The sequence below is a fragment of the Lagopus muta genome, chromosome 1 (assembly GCF_023343835.1).
Source record: "Lagopus muta isolate bLagMut1 chromosome 1, bLagMut1 primary, whole genome shotgun sequence".
NCBI lineage: Eukaryota > Metazoa > Chordata > Aves > Galliformes > Phasianidae > Lagopus > Lagopus muta.
The window spans coordinates 47319197-47340843 of NC_064433.1; the positions used below are offsets into that span (position 1 = coordinate 47319197).

The 21647-nt window shown below is 44.7% G+C and overlaps 8 protein-coding genes across 8 annotated transcripts in view; 2 read left to right on the forward strand and 6 right to left on the reverse strand.

Moving 5' to 3' along the window:
* The window catches only part of LOC125690211 (histone H2B 1/2/3/4/6), a 108230-nt gene that overhangs the window by 25049 nt on the left and 61534 nt on the right, over nucleotides 1-21647 (reverse strand). The window lies entirely within an intron of this gene.
* LOC125690121 (histone H2A-IV-like) overlaps nucleotides 1-21647 on the reverse strand; it is a 79217-nt gene that overhangs the window by 18317 nt on the left and 39253 nt on the right. The window lies entirely within an intron of this gene.
* Nucleotides 50-620, reverse strand: LOC125690256 (histone H2B 7). Its single transcript, XM_048938431.1, has one exon. The coding sequence runs from the start codon at nucleotides 513-515 to the stop codon at nucleotides 135-137; it is 381 nt and encodes a 126-aa protein (XP_048794388.1). The 5' UTR covers nucleotides 516-620; the 3' UTR covers nucleotides 50-134.
* On the reverse strand, nucleotides 812-1391 carry LOC125690295 (histone H4). The gene has a single exon (XM_048938467.1). It carries the CDS (start codon nucleotides 1378-1380, stop codon nucleotides 1069-1071), a length of 312 nt encoding a protein of 103 aa, XP_048794424.1. The 5' UTR covers nucleotides 1381-1391; the 3' UTR covers nucleotides 812-1068.
* Nucleotides 5984-6883, reverse strand: LOC125690176 (histone H2A.J). The gene has a single exon (XM_048938305.1). The coding sequence runs from the start codon at nucleotides 6813-6815 to the stop codon at nucleotides 6426-6428; it is 390 nt and encodes a 129-aa protein (XP_048794262.1). The 5' UTR covers nucleotides 6816-6883; the 3' UTR covers nucleotides 5984-6425.
* Nucleotides 7115-21647, forward strand: part of LOC125690220 (histone H2B 1/2/3/4/6) — a 54877-nt gene continuing 40344 nt past the window's right edge. Inside the window, exon 1 of the mRNA XM_048938401.1 lies at nucleotides 7115-7526. Coding sequence (XP_048794358.1) covers nucleotides 7150-7526 — 377 coding nt within the window. The 5' untranslated portion in view covers nucleotides 7115-7149. The remainder of the gene's footprint in view (nucleotides 7527-21647) is intronic.
* LOC125690105 (histone H1.10) lies at nucleotides 7722-9531 on the reverse strand. Its single transcript, XM_048938104.1, has one exon. It carries the CDS (start codon nucleotides 9517-9519, stop codon nucleotides 8854-8856), a length of 666 nt encoding a protein of 221 aa, XP_048794061.1. The 5' UTR covers nucleotides 9520-9531; the 3' UTR covers nucleotides 7722-8853.
* LOC125690272 (histone H4) lies at nucleotides 21037-21547 on the forward strand. The gene has a single exon (XM_048938432.1). It carries the CDS (start codon nucleotides 21044-21046, stop codon nucleotides 21353-21355), a length of 312 nt encoding a protein of 103 aa, XP_048794389.1. The 5' UTR covers nucleotides 21037-21043; the 3' UTR covers nucleotides 21356-21547.

Genomic DNA, 21647 nt, shown 5'->3' on the forward strand with positions numbered 1-21647 from the left:
GTCTTGCTAATTTGTTCTATGAAACACAGCTTTTGTCCACAAGAGAGGGGGAAAAAAAAGCCTGCAATTGCAGCTCTTTATAAGAAAACTTGGGGGCTCTGAAAAGAGCCGTTTGGGTTATATAGTTTAACACCTTATTTGGAGCTGGTGTACTTGGTGACCGCCTTGGTGCCCTCGGAGACCGCGTGCTTGGCCAGCTCGCCGGGCAGCAGCAGCCGCACGGCTGTCTGGATCTCCCGCGACGTGATGGTCGAGCGCTTGTTGTAGTGCGCCAGGCGCGACGCCTCGCCGGCGATGCGCTCGAAGATGTCGTTGACGAACGAGTTCATGATGCTCATGGCTTTAGACGAGATGCCCGTGTCGGGGTGCACCTGCTTCAGCACCTTGTACACGTAGATCGAGTAGCTCTCTTTCCTCGCTCTCTTTCTTTTCTTGTCACCCTTTTTCTGGGTCTTAGTGACAGCCTTCTTCGAGCCTTTCTTGGGTGCTGGAGCGGATTTTGCTGGCTCAGGCATCCTTAAAAGTTTCTTTTCAAGATCTTCACTGCAACTCAGCAACAGTGAAAATGGCGCCTGCCCCTCTATTTATAAGGGTGTTATGCAAATGAGAGGATTGTAATCGTTCCATTCCTATTGGAGTAAAAATTATGAACGTAATTACAGACACTTCCGCTTGTTGTCGTCACGGTTTTCACAACGTATCTACACAACTATGCTCGATAGACAGGGCTAAGTCTATGTTGCTTTAACGAGCAAAAATATTTATTCAGGCTCGCTCATGGATTACTTGCTTAATTCTGAAATTATTTGAAATATCAGGATTAGGTAAAAAATGTTTAATTGTTTATGAAATACATTTGCAGCTTCTAACATCCCTTGTATCTTCTTGGCTATTTTTTCTGTACCACTTTATGATATACTTAAGATACAATTGGGATTTCTCGGGGTATTTTAATAGCACCATATTCACTAAAATTAACATCAGCAATAAACAGCTCTCGTTGTGAATGTGTGGGTGGCTCTGAAAAGAGCCTTGGTGTTTTAACAGTGTGAGGTTTGCAACGGGTGTTTAACCGCCGAAGCCGTAGAGGGTGCGTCCCTGGCGCTTGAGCGCGTAGACCACGTCCATGGCCGTGACCGTCTTCCTCTTGGCGTGCTCGGTGTAGGTGACGGCGTCGCGGATGACGTTCTCCAGGAAGACCTTGAGCACGCCGCGCGTCTCCTCGTAGATGAGCCCCGAGATGCGCTTGACGCCGCCGCGCCGCGCCAGGCGGCGGATGGCCGGCTTGGTGATGCCCTGGATGTTGTCGCGCAGCACCTTGCGGTGGCGCTTGGCGCCCCCCTTGCCGAGCCCCTTCCCGCCCTTGCCTCTGCCAGACATACTCCCACTCCCGCCGCAGACCACACTGCGCGCCGTGGACTCCGCCGAGTGGCGCTATATGGCGCGGGAGCCGACCTGGTTGAGAACTGCGGCGGGCGAAGGGAGGCGGGGCTCAGCCGCAATCTCCGCCCTTTCCACCCGCGCGCCCCAGCGAGAGCTTCCCGCGGGCGGGCGGCCTCTGCCCGGCGCTGCCCCGGGGCTTTGCTTGCTGCCGGCTTTAGCCGGGGCAGCACGCTTCCCTTGCGGGGGTCGAGCTGCCTTCTTTTTCTCTCCTTCCCTGTTTCTTCCTCGCTCGCTGTGAAGGCGATGTCTCCGGGTCACCTCCGCCCGCTGTCGCGTTGGCCGCTGTCCCACGTTTCCCAGTTCGGCACCGCCGTCCCCATCCCGTCCCCCCCTTTGCTGCCCCGGGGTCTGCGGCAAAATTCGGCCAATCCGAGGTCGCGCTCTGCGTTGCCGCCCCGCCCCACCGACCGTTCCGTCTTCCGCTCGTCGTGAGCGAGCCCAGCGACGGCTTCCCGACCACGCTCTTTGTTTGCTCTGTCCGTGGCGGTTTCGCGTTTCTTTTGTCTTCTCCTCGGGTGCTCAGCACTCCGTGGAGGCCTGGAGGACCTGCCCCGAGTACTATGTGTCTCATATTCACGCAGAACTGCGGGAAGGAGCACAGAATGAGGCCCTGAGGGATCCGGAGCCGTCCCTGAGGTTTTAGTTGAGAAATGCAGCGAGCCTGGGCCTCGCAGGGCCAACCTTGGCATGCAGCAGGGACCCCCGCAGTTGAGCACCCGTGGGCGGGGCGGATCGCACGTCCCCGGGCTACTGGCAGCCGCCGCACGCGTCGTGTCGGGTCACACGGGGGGGAAGGAGGGGGGGTCACTGAAGATCTCTGCTGCTCGCATGTGACCAGAGACCAGCAAAAGAAGTCGTGGCACACATTTCCAGAAAATGTCCATATGACGCAGTATCAAAGGAACGGTAACCAAATGTTTTTCCTTCAGCTGATCAGAAGGTTTGCTCTTCAGCATTTCTGCTAATGAACTCGGCATACATGTTCATCTTACTATGCACTGGACAGCATTTACCAGGAAGTGAATGAGTAGAGGAACATTTGGGAGCCCATTGTGGGAATCAAATGTTGTTTCTGCATTACAATTTTTATTTCAAGATCTCTGCTATCATAGTTCTTTTTGGGAGTCCTTGTACTTAACCTGGGGAAGATCTCTGATAAGTTTACATCACTTACACTCTAGACGAACCTTCCCAGGAACGCACACTCCGTATATAGGTGTATACATGTATATTTTGTCATACACACTGCAAGAATATCTTGCACGAGATCAAACCAGAGAACAAGTCATGGCATGCCCGAGGAAGCGCCCGAAGAGACATCGGAAGGCCTGGCATTACCCCCCCGGTGCTCTTTGTTTTAACGATGACTTTAAAGAAAATCACCATATCAATAGGACAAGGAGAGCACCGAGGCATCTTGGAAACAACAGGCTGGCTACTGACTGACACCAGATAACAAATAAATGAACAAGTAAATAGCAAATGTAAACCTTCTGATAAGATTGTGAACCTGGAGTAACCAGCCAGTGGGGAAACAGGGGAGGGGGAGTCAAGGGGGAGAAAACAGGGTATAAAGGCTGTCATTATGTGTCTATAGGCGCGCTGCTGCTTGTGGGACGCCCGCCATTGCAACCGCGAATAAATTCTGCTTTTATCAGAGATACCGTCCTGACAAAATTACTTGGATTATTTCCAACGCTATGATTTGAAATGTGGTTGCAAATATTATTTTACACAGTCAAAAACTATGGCTATGACACTTAACATTTGTACTCTTAGCACATGGCACATGTCAAACATTTCAGTCTTTTAAAATGGTCAAGTTCTTTTTAAGTTTGTATAGATGTCAGTGTAATTTAATGTCTGAACTGGATTTACAGCATATGGGCCACATCTCCAGTACATCTGTTGGCAGAATCTATTCTCTAAATTCAGCAGGTAATGTGATAGAGATTTTCACATTGCAAGTTGAGGGAATCCAAAGTTGTGCAAGTCTTTTTTATGTTTTATTGCTGTTACAGCAATGTGAATTCCATTTTAACTCAGAATGTTTGTAAATAAATCAGGTGAATCTTTGTGACTGAGCAGAACAGACTCCAGTTGCTCACACAGCTCCCACAGTGCCTGCTTGGCTACAGTCTGCTCAGTTCTTTGTACCTGAAGCTCCACGTCTAGACTTGTTCCTTAGAGCAGTGGAGTCAGCGGTTAAAGCTACTGTTTGAATACACAAGGAATCCCAGAGGAACATCAGGAAACATTTTCTTTCAAAACCAGTTCTTCACAGTTCTTACACAGTGCAGACTGAGTGTCCCCATGTACCTCTTTCCTCTAGCAGTAGTGGAACAACTTGAAAAAGAAAAAATGATTGCAAAAATCATCTTCCAAAGCACATTTGAGATACCTTCATGTCAGGAGCTCCTGGCAGTGGCCACAGACGGGTGTTTTTACTGCAGCCTGAGGGTGGCGTTATGTAGATCAATGTTCAGGATCTCACCCTTGGATTACATTAACAGCATTTTGCTCATGTGTCATTTGCTCATGCCCAGTGTTTGAAGTAAAATGAAGGAAATATTTGCACAACTGCCCTGTTTAAAAAAAAAAAAATAAAATTCTCCAACATTTAAACTGTGCTTTACTGAAGACAGAGGCCCTATTTCCTTGTTAAAATATAAAATGAAAAATGGAATCATTTATTGCATTGTAGAATTATAAAGGTTGGAAAAGATCCTCAGTATCATCAGTTGAACCATCCACCCACCACCAGTATCTCCCCATGAAACCAGCTGTTGCGTTGGGCAACACCTCAGCATGTCTGCATAAGAAATTGCACCAGCAGTTGAGAAATCAGTGCATCAGTGTGTTATGCACAAACTTTGATTACTGCTTTCTTGAGCTTACATGACAATTTACATGATTGTATCTATTACAGTAGGAACCTGCAAACTGAAAACATGCAAGATTTATTTTTCAGAGTGCTTTACTCCATGTGTAGAAAATCAAGGTGAAAAATGATTTTTAAAACATAGTTTGTTTTTAAACACTGCCATTCTAAGACTTGATACATACAGAGATAGTACCAAGTTACCCTGAAATGTAACTCTGACTTAAAATGCTCAGAGGAGAATTTTGTTGTCTTTGTACATCCCAAGTTCTTGAGAATTTGAAGGCGCACCGGGACCCAGAGCTGCAGCTAACAGGGGCACCACAGGGTAAGTATTTCCTCTTTACCACAGTTTATTTTTTATGCAAACAAGAGAAAATAATTGTTTTAACTTTGCTACATCTGAAAGCTGCTGCTCTTTAATCATTGGAGGCTTGGCAGCACTCGGGTCACTCAGCCAACTTACCCCAGAACTGCCTGACCTACAGGATGTGGAGGTCTGACCCCCCAGTGTGGTAGCAGTGTGAGACTCACAGCATTACAGCCCCTGCTAGCTAGGAATGAAAACAAAGAACGCTAGGAAGCAGGAAAAAAAGCATCCCAGAAGGTGAAGCTCCAGTTGCAGAAGTGAGCAATGCACTGAGTGAAATCCACTGTGCTTGGAATGAGACTATGCAGATGAGACTGCGAGTTTTGCAAGGTGTGCTGGGCTTACCCCCACGCTCAGAGCAGCAGAGACCTCCCTGGTGGTGGCAGCTGGTTGCCACAGGCAGGACGTGCTGCATTCCCACAGCTGGATGCAGCGACCTGGGCTTTCTGTGACATTCCAGTGCTTTGTTGCAGGTATTGCAATCCATCGGAGATGCACAGATACCTGCCCTGGAGACTCAGCATAAGAAAGATGTGCTTGGGAAAACAACCACCTCTGCAATTCTTCAAGAGGAAAAATAAGCGCCTGGAGATATTTAGCAGCAGCTAATTAGGATAAATAATATAACTTCTTAAAAATGTATCAACTTTACGTTTATCCACTTACAAACAGAACCACAAGGCACAGGTGAGGTCACCAGATGGGGCCAGCCTGCTGCACCATCCAGCTCTTCCATTACGTCCAGAAAAACAATCCCCAACCACTCACTTCAACTACAGAAGAGCCCTACCTAGAGAGCTTCTCTGTTACAGTAGGGATGTGCTATAGGTGCTATTTTCTTCTTTCAAAGCAGCCCTCTTCCTTGGAGGAAGTGCTGTGCACATGGGAGCTGCGGCCTTGTTGCAGTCATGAGCAGCTCCAGGGAACATCCCAGCAGGAGGAGTCAGACAGCCTTTCAAATAACACACATCAGCAAATCAGAGGTGCTTCAGCACAGTGCTTTTGGGTGATACTTGTATCTGCAAATTCCTATCGTACTGCCTACGGCTAACTGACCTAGCAGGAGCAACTAAGCAGTGAGACCATTTAAAAGACCAGCAGATTTGAAAATCCTGTTTTAAATAGAAACCTGTCAGAGCTGCACAGTTTTCCTGAAAGGAAAAATGCTACAGTTGATGCATCTACTGAGCAAATCAGAGTAGTTCAGGATTGAGACCATATTAAGTTATTCTCCCCACAGCATTTCCCAATTTCTTTCTAAATGAGTTCAGCTACAGCACAACTTTCCAGTATTAAGATCAAGGCCTACACAGCAACTTCGGAGCATTCATCAATTTATTTTCTTACTTCAGTTACACATCTCATAGCTAACACCCATTATCTCATCATAAAGCTATACTACACAGTATAACAAAAACCGTTAGTGTTGAGCAGATGAAACATTAATAAACAAATATTCTACTGTTTCATTATAAGTCAAACACTGGAAGTCAACGTAATTAGTTTTTCTTCAGCAAAAACAGGATGCTATAAAAAAAAATAACTGAAAACATAAGCCAGAAATTTTACTCAATGCATTAAAAACAAAGGTAGCACAAATTGAAACACTTAACATGAAGATACTTCCTTAAAGGAGCAACTCAACTCTTTTCTGAGAAAGTGGGTGGCTCTGAAAAGAGCCTTTGGGTTATATTATGTTTTCAAAAACCTAACCGGCTTTACAGGCTGAGATTATTTGCTTTTAGCCTTATGACTCTCAGTCTTCTTGGGCAGCAGCACGGCCTGGATGTTGGGCAGCACCCCACCCTGCGCGATGGTGACCTTGCCCAGCAGCTTGTTGAGCTCCTCGTCGTTGCGGATGGCCAGCTGCAGGTGGCGGGGGATGATGCGCGTCTTCTTGTTGTCGCGGGCCGCGTTGCCCGCCAGCTCCAGGATCTCGGCCGTCAGGTACTCCAGCACGGCCGCCATGTAGACGGGAGCTCCGGCCCCCACCCGCTCCGCGTAGTTACCTTTCCGCAGCAGCCGGTGCACGCGGCCCACGGGGAACTGCAGCCCGGCTCGTGATGAACGCGACTTGGCTTTCGCTCTAACCTTCCCGCCCTGCTTCCCGCGGCCCGACATGGTACTGCTGCCAACAAGAGCTCACAGAACAAACCAAGCCAGAAACAATACAGAGGAAATCATACTGACGCAGGCGCTCGTCCCCTTTTATCCCTTCCCAGGGCGGGAGTAGCGGCCGCTGATTGGCTGGAATCAACAATTGTGAAAACAACCAATGAAACAGCGGATCTTATTGCAACCAATCAGAAACAAAGAAACACCCCTTACAGAAAGGACCAATCGCATTGCACGAATTGGAGCCTCGGTATTTGCATAACAGCCCTATAAATAGTGGCGCCGCAGCCATTTTAGATGCAGTTCGCTTTTGCAGTGGTTGGGTAGTTGTGAGTTTGAAATGCCTGAGCCGGCTAAGTCTGCTCCTGCCCCCAAGAAGGGCTCCAAGAAGGCGGTCACCAAGACCCAGAAGAAGGGCGACAAGAAGCGCAAGAAGAGCCGCAAGGAGAGCTACTCGATCTACGTGTACAAGGTGCTGAAGCAGGTGCACCCCGACACGGGCATCTCGTCCAAGGCCATGGGCATCATGAACTCGTTCGTCAACGACATCTTCGAGCGCATCGCCGGCGAGGCGTCGCGCCTGGCGCACTACAACAAGCGCTCGACCATCACGTCGCGGGAGATCCAGACGGCCGTGCGGCTGCTGCTGCCCGGCGAGCTGGCCAAGCACGCGGTCTCCGAGGGCACCAAGGCGGTCACCAAGTACACCAGCTCCAAGTAGAGCGGTCCTGATCCTCACTCTGAACCCAAAGGCTCTTTTCAGAGCCACCCACTCTTTCAGTAAAAGAGCTTTAATACAACGTGTTTTTGTGTCTTGTTTGTTTGGAAGGTTAAATAAGATGCGATTATTTTACCTGGAGAAGTCCTACTTGATTTTGGGTTATTTAGGGCAAACAATAAAGATCTATGTCTAGACTCATTGGTCAATGCTTCGTGGTGTTAAACAATTTCAGGTATGATTAATTTGTTTTGTAAGCATTGTGTGTCTTATCCAATAAACACAAGTAGTGTGTTTTAGCTTTGATTTTAATAGTTGCAGTGCACTAATACATCACTCTTAAAGAATATCACCTATCTTTCAATAGCTCCACTAACATTCATTAGAGGAGAAAATAAACAAGTAATGTTTTTTTTTGCGTAATCGGTCTTACCGTGTCTCTGAGCTGAAATTTTGGCTTTGAGAGGAGAACGATTACCCCTGCAGATCTGAGAACAACGATACGAGCGAGGGCGCGCTGTAACAGCCGCTTTCGGAGCGGAGCTGTCCGGCGGCAGCGCTCCGAGCCGATTTCGCAGCGCGGGCTTTTTGAATCTTTCCAGTCGTCCAATAAGCGGCCGCGGTTTCTCCCATCACCCAATCAAAACGGGCTTCAGGCAGAGCCGGGCCTCCCAGGCAGCCCCGCGCCGATCTGCGTCCGTCCGGCAGCGGCCCCGGTGAGCTCCGTGAGCGCCGCGCCCGGCGGTGGGAGAGGGAGGGAGGTGGCGGGCGCGCTGCCTATCCCGGCCCTCTCCCTGCGGCTCTAACAGCAGTTTTGTGAAGCTGTGCAGGAATTAAAAAAATCCCCCGCTGAGAGGAAAGGTCATTGCCAAGGACGCGGAGGAGCCGTGCCGGAGAGTTGGTAGCGCCTGTCCCTAAGAGGCGTGGCGGTAGCGCGCAGACTGTTAGGGACCGCATTGTCTGAGTTAAAGCACCGAGAGAGATCTGCATGCCCCAGAGCGATACCCACCCCAGCAATCCCTTTAACACACACACCTCTGTCCTGCGTTGCTCAAAGGCAGCCCGAAGAGAGGTTGCTTTTTTTTCCCCATCCCCCCCTCTCCAGGGAGCGCAAACTTTATTTTTTCCAGCCCTGTGCTAACCACGTTCCGCAGCTCAGTCCTGCTATTTCTGCAGGCATCCCATCTGATCGCGAGTAAAAAATGGCGAATCGTGAGCTTCGCTGCAGGCATGGAGCTCACTGTCCGAGTGTCTCAGCTCTTTTTCGGACAGTGGTGGGTGGCTCTTAAAAGAGCCGTTGGGTTTAAGTATTTCCACATCAATACTTCACTTCTTGGCCGCCGCCTTCTTTCCCTTGGCTGCCTTCGGTTTGGCTGCCTTGGATTTGGCAGCTTTGGGCTTCACCGCCTTTGCCTTGGCCGGGCTTTTGGCAGTCGCCGCCTTTTTGGGCTTGGCAGCCTTGGTCACCTTCTTCGGGCTCTTGGCCGCCTTCTTGGTGGCAGCGGCCGCCGGCTTCTTGGCTTTCTTGGGGCTCTTCTTCGCCGCCGCCGCCGCCTTCTTGGGCTTTTTGGCTGCGCTGGCAGGCTTCTTCGCCGCCGGTTTCTTGGGCTTGGCCGCGGGCGTTCTCTTCTTAGGAGCCTTCTCCTTCACCTCTCCCGGCTTCTTGCTGAGGCGGAACGAGCCGGAGGCGCCGGTGCCCTTGGTCTGCACCAGGGTGCCCTTGCTGACGAGGCTCTTGAGCCCCAGCTTGATGCGGCTGTTGTTCTTCTCCACGTCGTAGCCGCCGGCGGCCAGCGCCTTCTTGAGCGCGGCGAGGGAGAGCCCCTTGCGCTCCTTGGAGGCGGACACGGCCTTGGTGATCAGCTCGGTGACGCTGGGGCCCGCGGGCTTGCGGGCTTTGGCGCCGCCCGCCGCCTTCTTCGGCTTCTTGGCGGCCGCCTTGGCGGCGGGGGCCGCGACAGCGGGAGCGGCGGCGGGAGCGGTCTCCGACATCGCGGCAGAGACTTCTTCCTAATCAAAAGAAAGTAATTGGGCTACAGTAACCCCGATGCCTGAATTTATAGCGAAGCGGTGATCTGTGATTGGTGCTTTACAGAGCCCGCCTAACTGTTAGCCAGGAAGAGCTTTCCGTCCTCCGAGTCTGTGTTTCTTCGGAGTTATAAATTCGTATTTTTTGAAAAATCCCGGCCGCGAAATCACCCCGCTTTCTTCAGGGGGTGAAGGGAAGACCTTGAAGCTTCGTTCTGGGGAGTTTGTCGCCGCGGGCATCCTGGACAAGAGCAAAAAGACGCGTTTAACGTGCCGTCCTGCATCCGGGAAGACCCTGGGGAAGGCGAACTTTTGTTTTTCCGTCTAAATTAAAATAAAAGCTTTCGTTAAAAAATCTCCCCCGTAGCGCAGATTTGTTCTTTAGGGGCTTTTCTGCGGAACAGGATGGATACTGAGGGGGCAGCTTCAATACTTTTGTCGCAAATTGAGTTCAAAGAGAAGGAAGTAACACAATTTCGTGTCTGAGCTTTGAATATGGATAGAGAATCGCCTCCCTGAACCGTATCTTTAACTATTAAGAATACGGTATTCTCACAAAATTCTGTGTTTTGAGAAAATAAGATACATCCAGAGGAATTGATGTGCTAGAACTTGTCACTGTTCCTCGTGTTTTGTTATGTTCTGAGAGGGAATGGTAGCATTTTGATTTATTTTTTTGTTTTTGTTTTTGTTTTTTTTTTGGAGATAACTTCTGTATATAAAAAACGAAGCTGTTTTTGCCTCGTTAAGAAAGTCGAAATAAGCTGCAAGCTCGATGTTTTGTCCTTTACAGTGCACTATATTGCTGTTCTTAAAACTTGCAAAAGTCAGAAGCAAGAAGTAAGGAGAAAAACGTCCAACACATTTATATACACAAAGATGTGTCACATTACCCTCAAACATCAGTGGAACAAACTAAAGCCTCTCTTCTCCCCAAATAAATGTAATAATATGGAAATTGACCTCTGAGAACAGAACGACTCATACAACATTTATTTACATATATTTGGATATAGGCTTGTTTTCCCACCATAAGCTTTATAAAATCTGTGATTCTCAAGAGAAAAAAAGAAGACATCCAGACAAATCCTCATAATATAAATGCTCATATAGCGACATAATTTTCAGATAATCCTCACAAGTAAAAATCAGTTTTGATTTTCACTTAATTATTGTCTCACCCAGTGACAAATGAAAATAATTCTGTTTGCTCATTAGTTTAAATATTGATTAGGATTGATTGCAATATTTTGGAGCTGATCAGAATTCAGAAGCCTCAGCTGGTTTCTAATTAGAAAGCAGACTGAAATTTATTCCTTCACTGAAAAATAACAAATTAATCCCCAAATGATTGTTTTTGTCCCACTTTAGAAATAGCTACCATGTAAAACGTCAGTGGGCTGTTATATGAAAGAACATCTCTTTTAGCACTGATGAATCTGAGATTCGTGAAGATAAATAATACTCTGCAGAAGGCCTTGTGTAGTTCCAGTGGACCAGTGCTTAAAATACCACTGAGTTATTTGTACCATTAAGTGGTTTTAGTTTAAAAGAAATATACCAAAATAGCAAGGAGTACTGAGGTACAACAGAATAGCCAGAGTGTAAACAATGAACTGTCACTGCTTTGTCTTCTCATGTAATTCCATTTTTATTTTGCCATGTCTGTATGTATGCCAGCTGATACATTGAAGGAGAGGAAAGTAAAGGCAGAGAGGAAGGGGAGACTCTGGCTGTTCGGTACCCCACTGCTGAAGCCAGGCTGGAAGGCACCCTGAGTTGGGCTCTGAGATCTGCCACACATTTCAGATGGTGTCATTCCCAGGTAAACAGCCAGGGCAAATCCACAGTAGCCATAAAGCTCTGGGCAACTGCATGAGAGATGGGAATAAAATTCTGAGAGACAAAAAGTTAGTTGCTAGAAAAGGAGATGATGCTTATCTCCCAAAAAAGGTAGATGGAGATTTCTCTAAAACAGAATCAGTCTGCAAGTGATAGAGAGAACAGAGCTAGGAAGGGTTGTAGGGTGTGTGGGTCTGTTTGATGTAAGGCACTCTTCTGGGCTGCAAGTGCAGGCAGTGGTGGTGAGATCGTCTGTTGTGATGGATGTTGACTTCTCCTCATTTACTTCTCAATGGGTTGATATACATCCAAATGTTTTTAAACTTATCCCTCCCTCAAGTGCTGACTATTCTGAGTTGCACTTCTGAAGTTCCTTGTTTTTCCCTGGCAGTCTGAGACACCTGAATACAGACCAGTTGGTTGCAGTTGCAGTTCGCATCCAATGCTGAGCTGTCAGCATCCCCCATCCTGCCTGTTCCTCAGGCATCAGACCTCCCCAGGTCTGCACAGAGCACACCTGGCCTCCTTTTTCTGATCACTGAGAAGTTTCCTGGTCTTGATTGCCTTTGGAGTTATGAGGTGGTGTGAATAGAGCTTTTTCCTCGTCCTTTTTTCTTCTTTTTCTCTTCTTTTTATTCTTTCTCTTTTTCCCTTTTCTTTTTCTTTTTCCTTTTCTTTCTCCTTTCTTCTTTCTCCTTTTTCTTCTTTTCCTTTCTCCTTTCTCCTTTTTCCTTTCTTCTTTCCCTTTTCCCTCTTTCTCTTTCCCCTTTTCATTTTCATTTTTTCTTTTCCTGTTGATTTTTCCCTCCTTTAGGTGTGGAATTGAATTTCTCTACTTAATCGGATAAAACTCTGAACAATTTTCAAGTTTGCTTTTCTGTAAACAGCTGTGGAGAGAAAAACTTGATAATTTTTCTTACTGAGACATAGGGGTCCACATGGAGGAAAAATGATTAGACATCAGACGGATAGGGGCAGATTAAACACACAGAATACAGGAAAATAACATGAATAAGTTCAAGACTACACTCATTTATTTGTATTTACTCTTCTTAGCATGTTGAAGACCCAGAGAAATTGTTCATTTTTAATTTAAGTATCCTATTATTTTGATGAAGGATGTTTTTGCATGCGTTCAGGTATCTACTCTTAACACTAATCATTAAAAATATATACAAATAACAAGATCAAGAAACATCAGTCAAGTTTTTGCTGTGTGGCAAGTTTGTTGCCAACACTGATTCAACAATTGCAAAGTTTATATAGTAAGGAAGAATTAAGATGACAAAATGCCATTGGTAAAGAAGTCACATGTATTGCTTGACATATACACCTCAATAAAGCTGAGGAAAATATGTCACCAGATGTTCCAGTGTTAGGGCATCCCGTGTCCTAATATTCTGTATCTATTTTGCCTTCTACTCTATTACCTGCAGCAACACAACAGTTTAGAAGGCTGAGAAAAGAATTTTTCTATTTGGTATAAGATAAGAAACCTAGTTCTAAAAACATGCCAAATAATTTGACCCATACTGGAACAGCCTGTTGATGTCATTGAGATAGATGGAAGTACTTTGTTTTCTATCTCTAGGAAAATGAATGTAAGAAAGTTCTCTTGCAGCTGCATTGTCAGACGGTCTCTGCTGCTGCTTTCTTTTTTCAACACACGTACATTGCCACAATGTTGTTTCATCCTTGCATTCAGGAACGATTTTGGCCTCTGCTACATTCAAAGCAGGATAAAAGAAAACAAATGAAGAAATAAAAGTTTATCATTCTTGTCAGTCAAACACAATGGAGTGATAAATATATCTAGAAGTAAACGTACCCTTGAGGTACATCATATTACTGAGTTCTTAAGGGTTGAGATACAAAAGGGATGTTCCCACAACGTTCTTCCCATCATAGAAGGGTCTAGTAGTCTCCATGCTAGTTTTCCTATTTACTTAGGTTCAGCAAAGGAGGATTGCTGTGAGTGATGTGAAGACTTGAAAGTAACAACAGGGATTTGTCAGACTGCAGTGATTTTATGATCACAGAACAGTGGAATTTGGAAAGCATCTCTGCAGATCATTGAGTGCAGTGCCCAGGATCGAGGCATGGCCAGCTAGAGCAGGGAGACATTACAACCTCAGTGGGCAAACTGTTCTACTGTTTGACCACCTCCACAATAAAACTTAGACATACTGCTTAAGTTTTAGCAGAATTTCCTGTGTTTTGTTTGTGCCAATTTCTTCCTGTCCTGTCGCTGGGCAGTCCTCATCAGTGCTGAGTGGAGGGAAAAAATCACCTTCGTCAGTACTGGTTTGGAATTTGTACTTATCCATGTTAATTTATGAATCCCATATACGGATTAATGATGAATTGCACTCCTGCCATTTTTATTTACTTATTTTTTTTTTAATTTATTTGTTTATTTTTACTTCTGGTCATTAATTAAAATTAGCTTCAGAAAAAAACATTGTTACCTCTCACACAGTTTTATTTTCAAGGCTTGTGAAGACCAGTTTGAATTGCCCTGTCTTGTCTCTGTGGTCATGGTGTCCATGAGTGTAGGACTTTAAAGGCTAGTTGGAGTCATGGCAAATCTTCTATTTCAAATAGGAATACAACCCTAAGCCCCTAAAAGCAGAGTACATCAATAGGTTGGTGTACATTTCTTGTATAAGAAAGGCAATAATGTAGAAAAATGAAACAATGCAAAACAAAAAAAATGGAGTGATTGAAGTGCCAAATCAGGATCTAGTGGATTCTTGCATGTAAGTAGCTAAAAGAAACACAGCAATGCCATTCTCCTATCTGCCATGTTTTCTAGGCAGCAAAAAGCATTCTGTCCCTTTTCATGAAGGGACACCTGGATCCACCTGAAGATCCACCTGGAAAATATGGAGCAGAAATCCCCACATAACTATGTTTTGTTTCTCTATATCCATCAGTGAATATTATTACCATTATTATGTATAGGAATCTGATTCATGAGCAGAATTTTGTTCTACTGGGGATATAATTGTAGTCTTGTTTGCAGCAGCAGAAGAGGAGGAAGCACATAAATGAAGGATACATGTGCCTACTATACTATATACTATATAACCCTTACTATAACCCTCACTAAGTGCCTGGAAAAAGAGAAAAAATTGTTGGTCACAACACAAATTCCAGAGAGGCAGATTACAAGTACTAAACCATTCAGTGCTATAAATTGACACTAGATCATCAACATACAACATCCACATCCTATCCCTTCAGTAGCAGTGAGGATGTGTTGTTCTTAGGTGCCATTTCATAAAATATCATGCTAAATGAAAGGAATGCTGAAGGCTAACCTTTGGTAATACTCAGTAGATCCAGATCTACACCCTACCTGAAAATCACTCTGTTACTCTTAAGGTGTCTAAATAATATGAGCAAGAACCAAGCTACAGGGCCACAGGCTGAGCATACCCCAGGAAAGGAGCACCTTGTCACCATGTCAGCCAAATTCAAGGAAGATATAAAGCTACTTGCTCTAAAATCAACTTTAGAAACACTCTCAGTCGAGAATGGAATATTTCCCTATAGCTAACTGGTACATTGTGGATTTTATCTCCATTTCAATTTTACTTAATGTTGGGAGTTTTCCTAAGCGTAGGAAAATATTGTAACTGGGAAACTTTGGCTACCACAAAACAAACACATGCGCAGTGATAACAAAATTGTATTTGAAATTTTCTAATTGCCATTTATTAAATTAGAATGCCATGTCAAGCATTCTGCAAGAGTCAGTCTTTGGTCTGATATAGTTTTATTATTGATTTGAATAATGATTTGCAGAGCATATCTAGCAGTGTTACAGGGGCCAACAAGAAATCTAGAATAACTGAGGTTTGAAAGTGAAAAATTCTTTGTAAACTGAAGATATTATCTTCAAAACTGTGAAATTCACTTGGAAAGAAATGTGTCAGCTTTAGGGTAGCAGTTGACTAGCACTTGAAATGATCTGCATCTTCAGGCTGTAACTGTAACCTGTAATGATATAGATAAAACTTGATAACAAATCAAGGGAGGAAATAAGAATTAAGGGAGGAACATAATGATTATATCTGCAACACAAATTAAGAAGATCTCCCACTGTAGTCAGGAGTGTGGTCTCACTGTGTGTATTATGCCTGGCTTTTGTACTGAATTACAGCTAGTAAGAAGTGGGGAAAAAAAAGGAAACATGCAGGAGAAAGCAACAGCAGTTATCACAAGACTGGGAGCTCCTCCCTGATAAACGGGCACATACAGCTGGAATTGCCTGACTCAAAGAAAGGGCTGGAAAATTAATATTCCTTCAAAAAGGCTTGCACCATTTAAAGGAATTGAATTATATTTGCTCCATGAACATTCCTGAAAATAGAAGAAAATAGAAGAAAATATTTGCTGCAGTAAATTAAAAGTAAGGGGTAATTTCTAAAAACAAGTGGAGTGACACACTGGGAGATATAGCTTGGGAAGACTGTGGAGTGTCCAATGGTCAGTGACACTGAACTAACTGTTACCAGATATAAAAAGGGTATAATTTTGATAGTGAATGGAGGACAGCAAAATTGCTGATGCTTTGATACTTGTCATTGTCTCAAAACCACAGACCAGAGAAAATCTGTGTGAGCGAAGGAGGGTGCTTAATGCACTGCACTTTGCATTCAGTAACATTTTTTGGAATAATCTCCCACAGCACTTTCATTTGAGATCTCATCTGGGATCCGGGGGAGTAGAGGCAGTTCAGCAGGCCGTGAGGTACTTGAAAATTGGCCACAAAGTAATACGAAAGCACGGCAGTTAACAGCCTAGAGAAGAACAACTCATAGATGATTAGAATTTACAAGGGCTTCATACTATTTGACTGTATTCTGTAATGTCCTAGGTGATAAGACAGGCTGTACCCTTAGCATATGTAGAGAACACTAAGTTAGGGAAAGTAGGGAGAGCAAAAATTAAGATACTCAGTTCAAAGGGACTTCAGTAAACTTGAAGATTCAGCCAAAAGAAATCTCATGCAGTTTGTTATAGAGAAATGCAAATTTCTGCACATAAAACAGGACAACTGTTTTCACCAGCATGGGCTGGGAAATGACAGGCTTGAGCTCCCTGCTAAGGTTAGGGTCATCTTTACCAATTGATGGATCTTCAAAGGGATGACTGTTGCTCTGTCCAGAGCCTATGAATAAATAGAACCCTGCAAGCAGCTGAGGTTTCAAGCGAAACATTTGGTCTTCCAATAAAAATATTACTGAAACAGAGACAAAAGCACAGCAGTAGTGTCTGGAGACACTGACACAACACACATCACCATTTTACAGACTTGGCTTCCTCCAGAAACACGCGGCTCAAGACAAAATCAAGTATCTTCTAACAGGAATGTGAACAGTAGGTTTATTTCTTTGAAAACTATGTCTCAGAAAGGCTGCTTGGGGGACAAGTATTTCAGCTGCTCTTAAGTACTTACAACTCTATAGGAACTGGCAGTGTTCAAAAGAAATGCTTCTTGCCCAGTGCATCTCTGCAGGATCCCAGGCGAGGAGTGGGACTTAAAAGCCTCTGCTGTGTTGCAAACGTTATTCTTGACAGACTTCTGTAATGTTATTAATGCTTAATGCATCAATGTATCAGGAGGCCTGTGTGCTTCGAATACCCCTTTGAAAAGAAAAGTAATAATTTAAGGGAAGCAGCTAAGTGTCAGCTGAGTTGTTGAGCAGCTGGGTTGCTGCCTCTCTGAGTGCAGGACCAGATATGAACGGTGTGGTACAAATCTCTGACCTCATGGGCCACCCTGCTCTAAAGTCACCTGCAGGGACATCAGAGAAGCCTGGTTCTGGACTCAGCCCTTTGCTTCTCCCTGTGGGAAGCCTGGAGTCCAGGGAAGACAAGATGGGCAAAGCAGTGCTCTGGAGCCCATCCTCAACTTACTGCCCTGTCTTCTCTCTCCTGTTCTAAAACAGCTTACCTCAAGGAACTACGTATTTATTATCTTCCCAACACCCCAACACTGGTCTAGGAGTTCCTTCAGCCTTTTCCCACATTGCTACTCAGCTATACCAGCTATCTAGGGAGCCCATCAGCACCTGCCCTTACCTCACTAGCATGGGGAGAACTGCTAGGCTGCCAAGTGGCTTGTGACAGGGGAGAGAGAGACCAATGTATTTTAGCTTCTAGTCTATGTGTGGTGTGTAGGGGATAATACCTTTGGAAGCCTCCTCCTGTCAAGGTAGATATCAGACTCACAGTGTTAGGGTGTGGGTGCCAAGGACAACACTCCTTGGGAAATACTTGTGCAGAGGCCCTTCCTGCCATCGCTGCTGGAGACCAAAGCTGTGATATCATCATTTTCCATGAGGAAATGGCAGACAGATCCTGCTGGTTTGCAGAGGAACAGAGCAGTAACTCAGACAGCTTGCACTTACTCTTATGAGGGCAGCTGGCATGGCACAAAGGAAGTGAGAGGTCTTCTGGAAAATTTTGCCCATGTGGATCATTTTCTGATGTGTAAGAAGCCACACACTGTGCATAGCAAATGGCTGCCCTCAAGGGTCAGCACAAGCTGCTGGGCCATGCTGGAGCACTTTCTTTGCCCCTTTAGAGCCTGTGTGGTTTCTAGACATGGCAACAGGAGAAAAGTTATCAACAATCCAAAGCAGCCCCATTTCTTATATCAGAAAAAGGGCGACTGTAAACACCATAACCTCAGCTTTGCAGTGTGCCACAGAAATTGGAGTATGTGTGCATGGGGATACAGACAATGAGGACTACTGGGGTAGATTTAGACACCTGGATTGTATCTGGTGTGTTTGCAGTCGTATCTACATGTGACAGGTTGCCATCCACCACATTTCCCTGCAGTCAATGTCCAGCACTCTGTAAACATTTTCTTTTACATATCCCATGTGAGAAGAATTTAGTATTTACTTAATTACATGAGATACTGACTTAAGAGAGTTATGCAATTATTTACTGAGATCACATCAGAAACACAATATATCAGTTGTGATACAGCTGAATATCATTGCAAACATGATTCTCATTACAGGACACTGTATACTCATTGTTATAACAGCAACCGTCCTCAGTCACCCAAAAGGAGTAAGCTGTCGCCTCTGGCCCATTGCTCTCTTCAAAATTTGTTCTGCATGTTGTCCAGCTTCTATAACTTACACTGGGCTGAACCACGTATACATTGTCACTTCACACCCTCCATGATGCTGTAGCAGGAAGAAAATAATTTTTTTGTCATGATCTGAGGGAACCTGGTGATTCACTGACAGTTCTGTCTTATTTTAAACCAATTACTCTCCAGTTTCCCTGGTGTTGACATAAGTTCATCTTTCTTTACCAAGGCTCATTAGTTTTCTTTTCCTCTTCTCCTCTCTGTTATGAAGTGGGCTGGTCTGCCACAAGTGCCTGCGTTCTCACTTCAAGGGAAAAGTCTGTTTCATTTCCCCAGATAGCCCAGGTGAGATTGGATATGTTTTCAGCATGGCTGATAACAGGAGCATGGAGCAATGCAAAGTTAGGGTCTGTATGACCTTTTTCATTCACAAAGAGAAGATCACAATTCCATTTTATTCCTCTTCATAACTGACAGATAATATTTCAAGCAGAGTATGAAGTAGAATCTGTTCATGAGTTGTCAGTGCAAGAAGTACCAATTCACCAATACTGATAAAACACTGCAAACTGCTAGCTTGAAAAGTACAGACAGCTTTCCAGAAGATTACTCACGCATGTTTCTACAGTATAATGTCTGGCAGTATTTTGTTTTTTTGTTTTTGTCTAATATTGATTTGAGATTTGATATCTGAAATTCCATTTCCATTTCATTAATGATTTTGTTCCTAACATCAGGATTAATGGATAACTGTCTATTCTAATTTGTAACTCCAAGGTTTCCAGTGCAGATACAAATCCCTCCAGAAGTCCTTTCTAGTGCAAGACTTTAAACACAAATGAGAAAACATCACATTAGTTCACTACAGGATGAAGAAAACCGATGTATGAACATGGCAGCCAAGAACTTGCAAATGTAATCCAAAAGATGACTACAAAGATCATACGGACAGATAGGGGTTGTTCTCAATGCACCACAGTCATTTCCCTCTGCCTTGCAGAATTAATGTCTTGAATCCACCTTGTGAATATTTCTTCAGTATATGTATGTACTAAATATTTTTTTTTTTTTTAAGTGGCAAATGCTACTGCTAGAGCACTGTCACTACCAGGTATTAGCGGGGGTTGAGGAGCAGAGAGGGAAGACTTCTGGAATACAGCATTCTGCTGCTAATGAGGAACTTGTAAGTAAGGGAAAAAACATAATAACTAACTTAGAAACAAACAAGCACAACAGTTCTTTAGAATACAAACAGCAGCAGATACGTGGTAACTCCTCCGACATAGAGAAAGGACGTTTGAGGAGGACTGCAACAAATCTAAGGGGATTTAGATTATGACAAATTATACGATTACTTAGAAGCTAGGCATTACTCCTCATCTGTGCAACCAAAGGCATAGTTGTTAAAGATAACAGAAGAAAAAAAAAGTGGATGCCTCTAATAAGTGAACTATAGCAGCTGAAAAGGACATAGAAGTGATACTGACCATGAAAATATTTTAGGATAGTGTAAGAAACAATGTTTTGAATTGTTTCTTGAATAGTCAGGATAATTATCTCCGATTTTAAGTCTAACACTTCAGCAAAATTTGAACAAAAACCTCCTTCAGCTATGCGGCAGAATTAAATTCCTTTATTGTTGAACAGACTGAAGTTGAACAGTTCAGGACCTAGCAGCTCAGTAAATGATTTATGTTCTAATTGTAGTAGAATTTGAAAATAGTATGTTGAAATTATACTTGAGAGGACAGAATAAAATCAAACTTGAGAGATGATAACCCTGTTCTTACAAAACCAAACAAATGAGCCAAACTGAAAAGTGATAACAATTTAATATCAATATACCTATCTGAAAAATCTCCTATTTTATCTTCTGATGAATATAAGCTAATGGACTCGGACTTGCCTGTGTAAGAAAGGAAAGAGTATCAATTTCCCTATTTTAGACATAGAAATCAAGCAATGAAAAGTGTATTTTAGAAAATCTGACAGCACAAATGTGTGAAGTCCGCCCAAGTGCAAGGGCAGCATAACAACATTTCAAAACACTAAAACTTCTGAAAAAAAGTTTATTAAATTCTAAAAACATGAAAAAAAAAATAAAAGGAGAAAATAATAAATAAACAACAGTGAGAAAACATTGGGAATTTAAAGTAACTCAAACAAACATGGGGTGGTACAAAATAATAAAATAAAGGACATACTTGTAAAAGGCTTACACGAATACTGATAAAGGGAGGAAAAACACTTTCCGATTCTTAGGACCATTTACTAAGTCGGGAGTATACACTTGAGAGGGTGTAATCCTTACAGCCCAACTCAGCGTTTGACTGGGGGCGCTGCGTCATCACCCGCCATGCGGGAGGCAGCAAAAACGGCGGGAAGGCTTCCCCCTCCTTCTTGCGCCAGCGCGCGCGCGCGCCCGCTCACCGCAGTCCCCAATCAGGTCGGCTCTCGCACTACAAATATCCCCGCTCCCCAACAGCCCCCACGCATTTCTTCTCGGTTATCGCGGCGCTCAGCATGTCCGGCAGAGGCAAGGGCGGGAAGGGGCTCGGCAAGGGGGGCGCCAAGCGCCACCGCAAGGTGCTGCGCGACAACATCCAGGGCATCACCAAGCCGGCCATCCGCCGCCTGGCGCGGCGCGGCGGCGTCAAGCGCATCTCGGGGCTCATCTACGAGGAGACGCGCGGCGTGCTCAAGGTCTTCCTGGAGAACGTCATCCGCGACGCCGTCACCTACACCGAGCACGCCAAGAGGAAGACGGTCACGGCCATGGACGTGGTCTACGCGCTCAAGCGCCAGGGACGCACCCTCTACGGCTTCGGCGGCTAAAGTGATCTGACGTTAGACTGCGCTTTTAAAACACCCCAAAGGCTCTTTTCAGAGCCGCCCACTTACGCTGGAAAAGAGCTGTGTCCCTTCAACCTAGTCATGACTTAATACTAAAACCACTTTTTCACAACTTTGATGTGTAAATAGTTTGCTAGGTGGCCTTGTTAAGATTAAAGTACTAAAGTAGTTACCTGAAACTGCGCTTCTCTATCAGATTGGGGATCGTCACTCAGAAGTGAAGAGAATATATACAGCCATATCAACAGCCGGATAGACAGCTGACGGCTTTAGC

Bases quoted from the DNA above. Each gene is read 5' to 3' on its own strand.
- LOC125690295 (XM_048938467.1), bottom strand. From the start codon at position 1,380: ATGTCTGGCAGAGGCAAGGGCGGGAAGGGGCTCGGCAAGGGGGGCGCC.
- LOC125690176 (XM_048938305.1), bottom strand. From the start codon at position 6,815: ATGTCGGGCCGCGGGAAGCAGGGCGGGAAGGTTAGAGCGAAAGCCAAG.
- LOC125690256 (XM_048938431.1), bottom strand. From the start codon at position 515: ATGCCTGAGCCAGCAAAATCCGCTCCAGCACCCAAGAAAGGCTCGAAG.
- LOC125690272 (XM_048938432.1), top strand. From the start codon at position 21,044: ATGTCCGGCAGAGGCAAGGGCGGGAAGGGGCTCGGCAAGGGGGGCGCC.
- LOC125690105 (XM_048938104.1), bottom strand. From the start codon at position 9,519: ATGTCGGAGACCGCTCCCGCCGCCGCTCCCGCTGTCGCGGCCCCCGCC.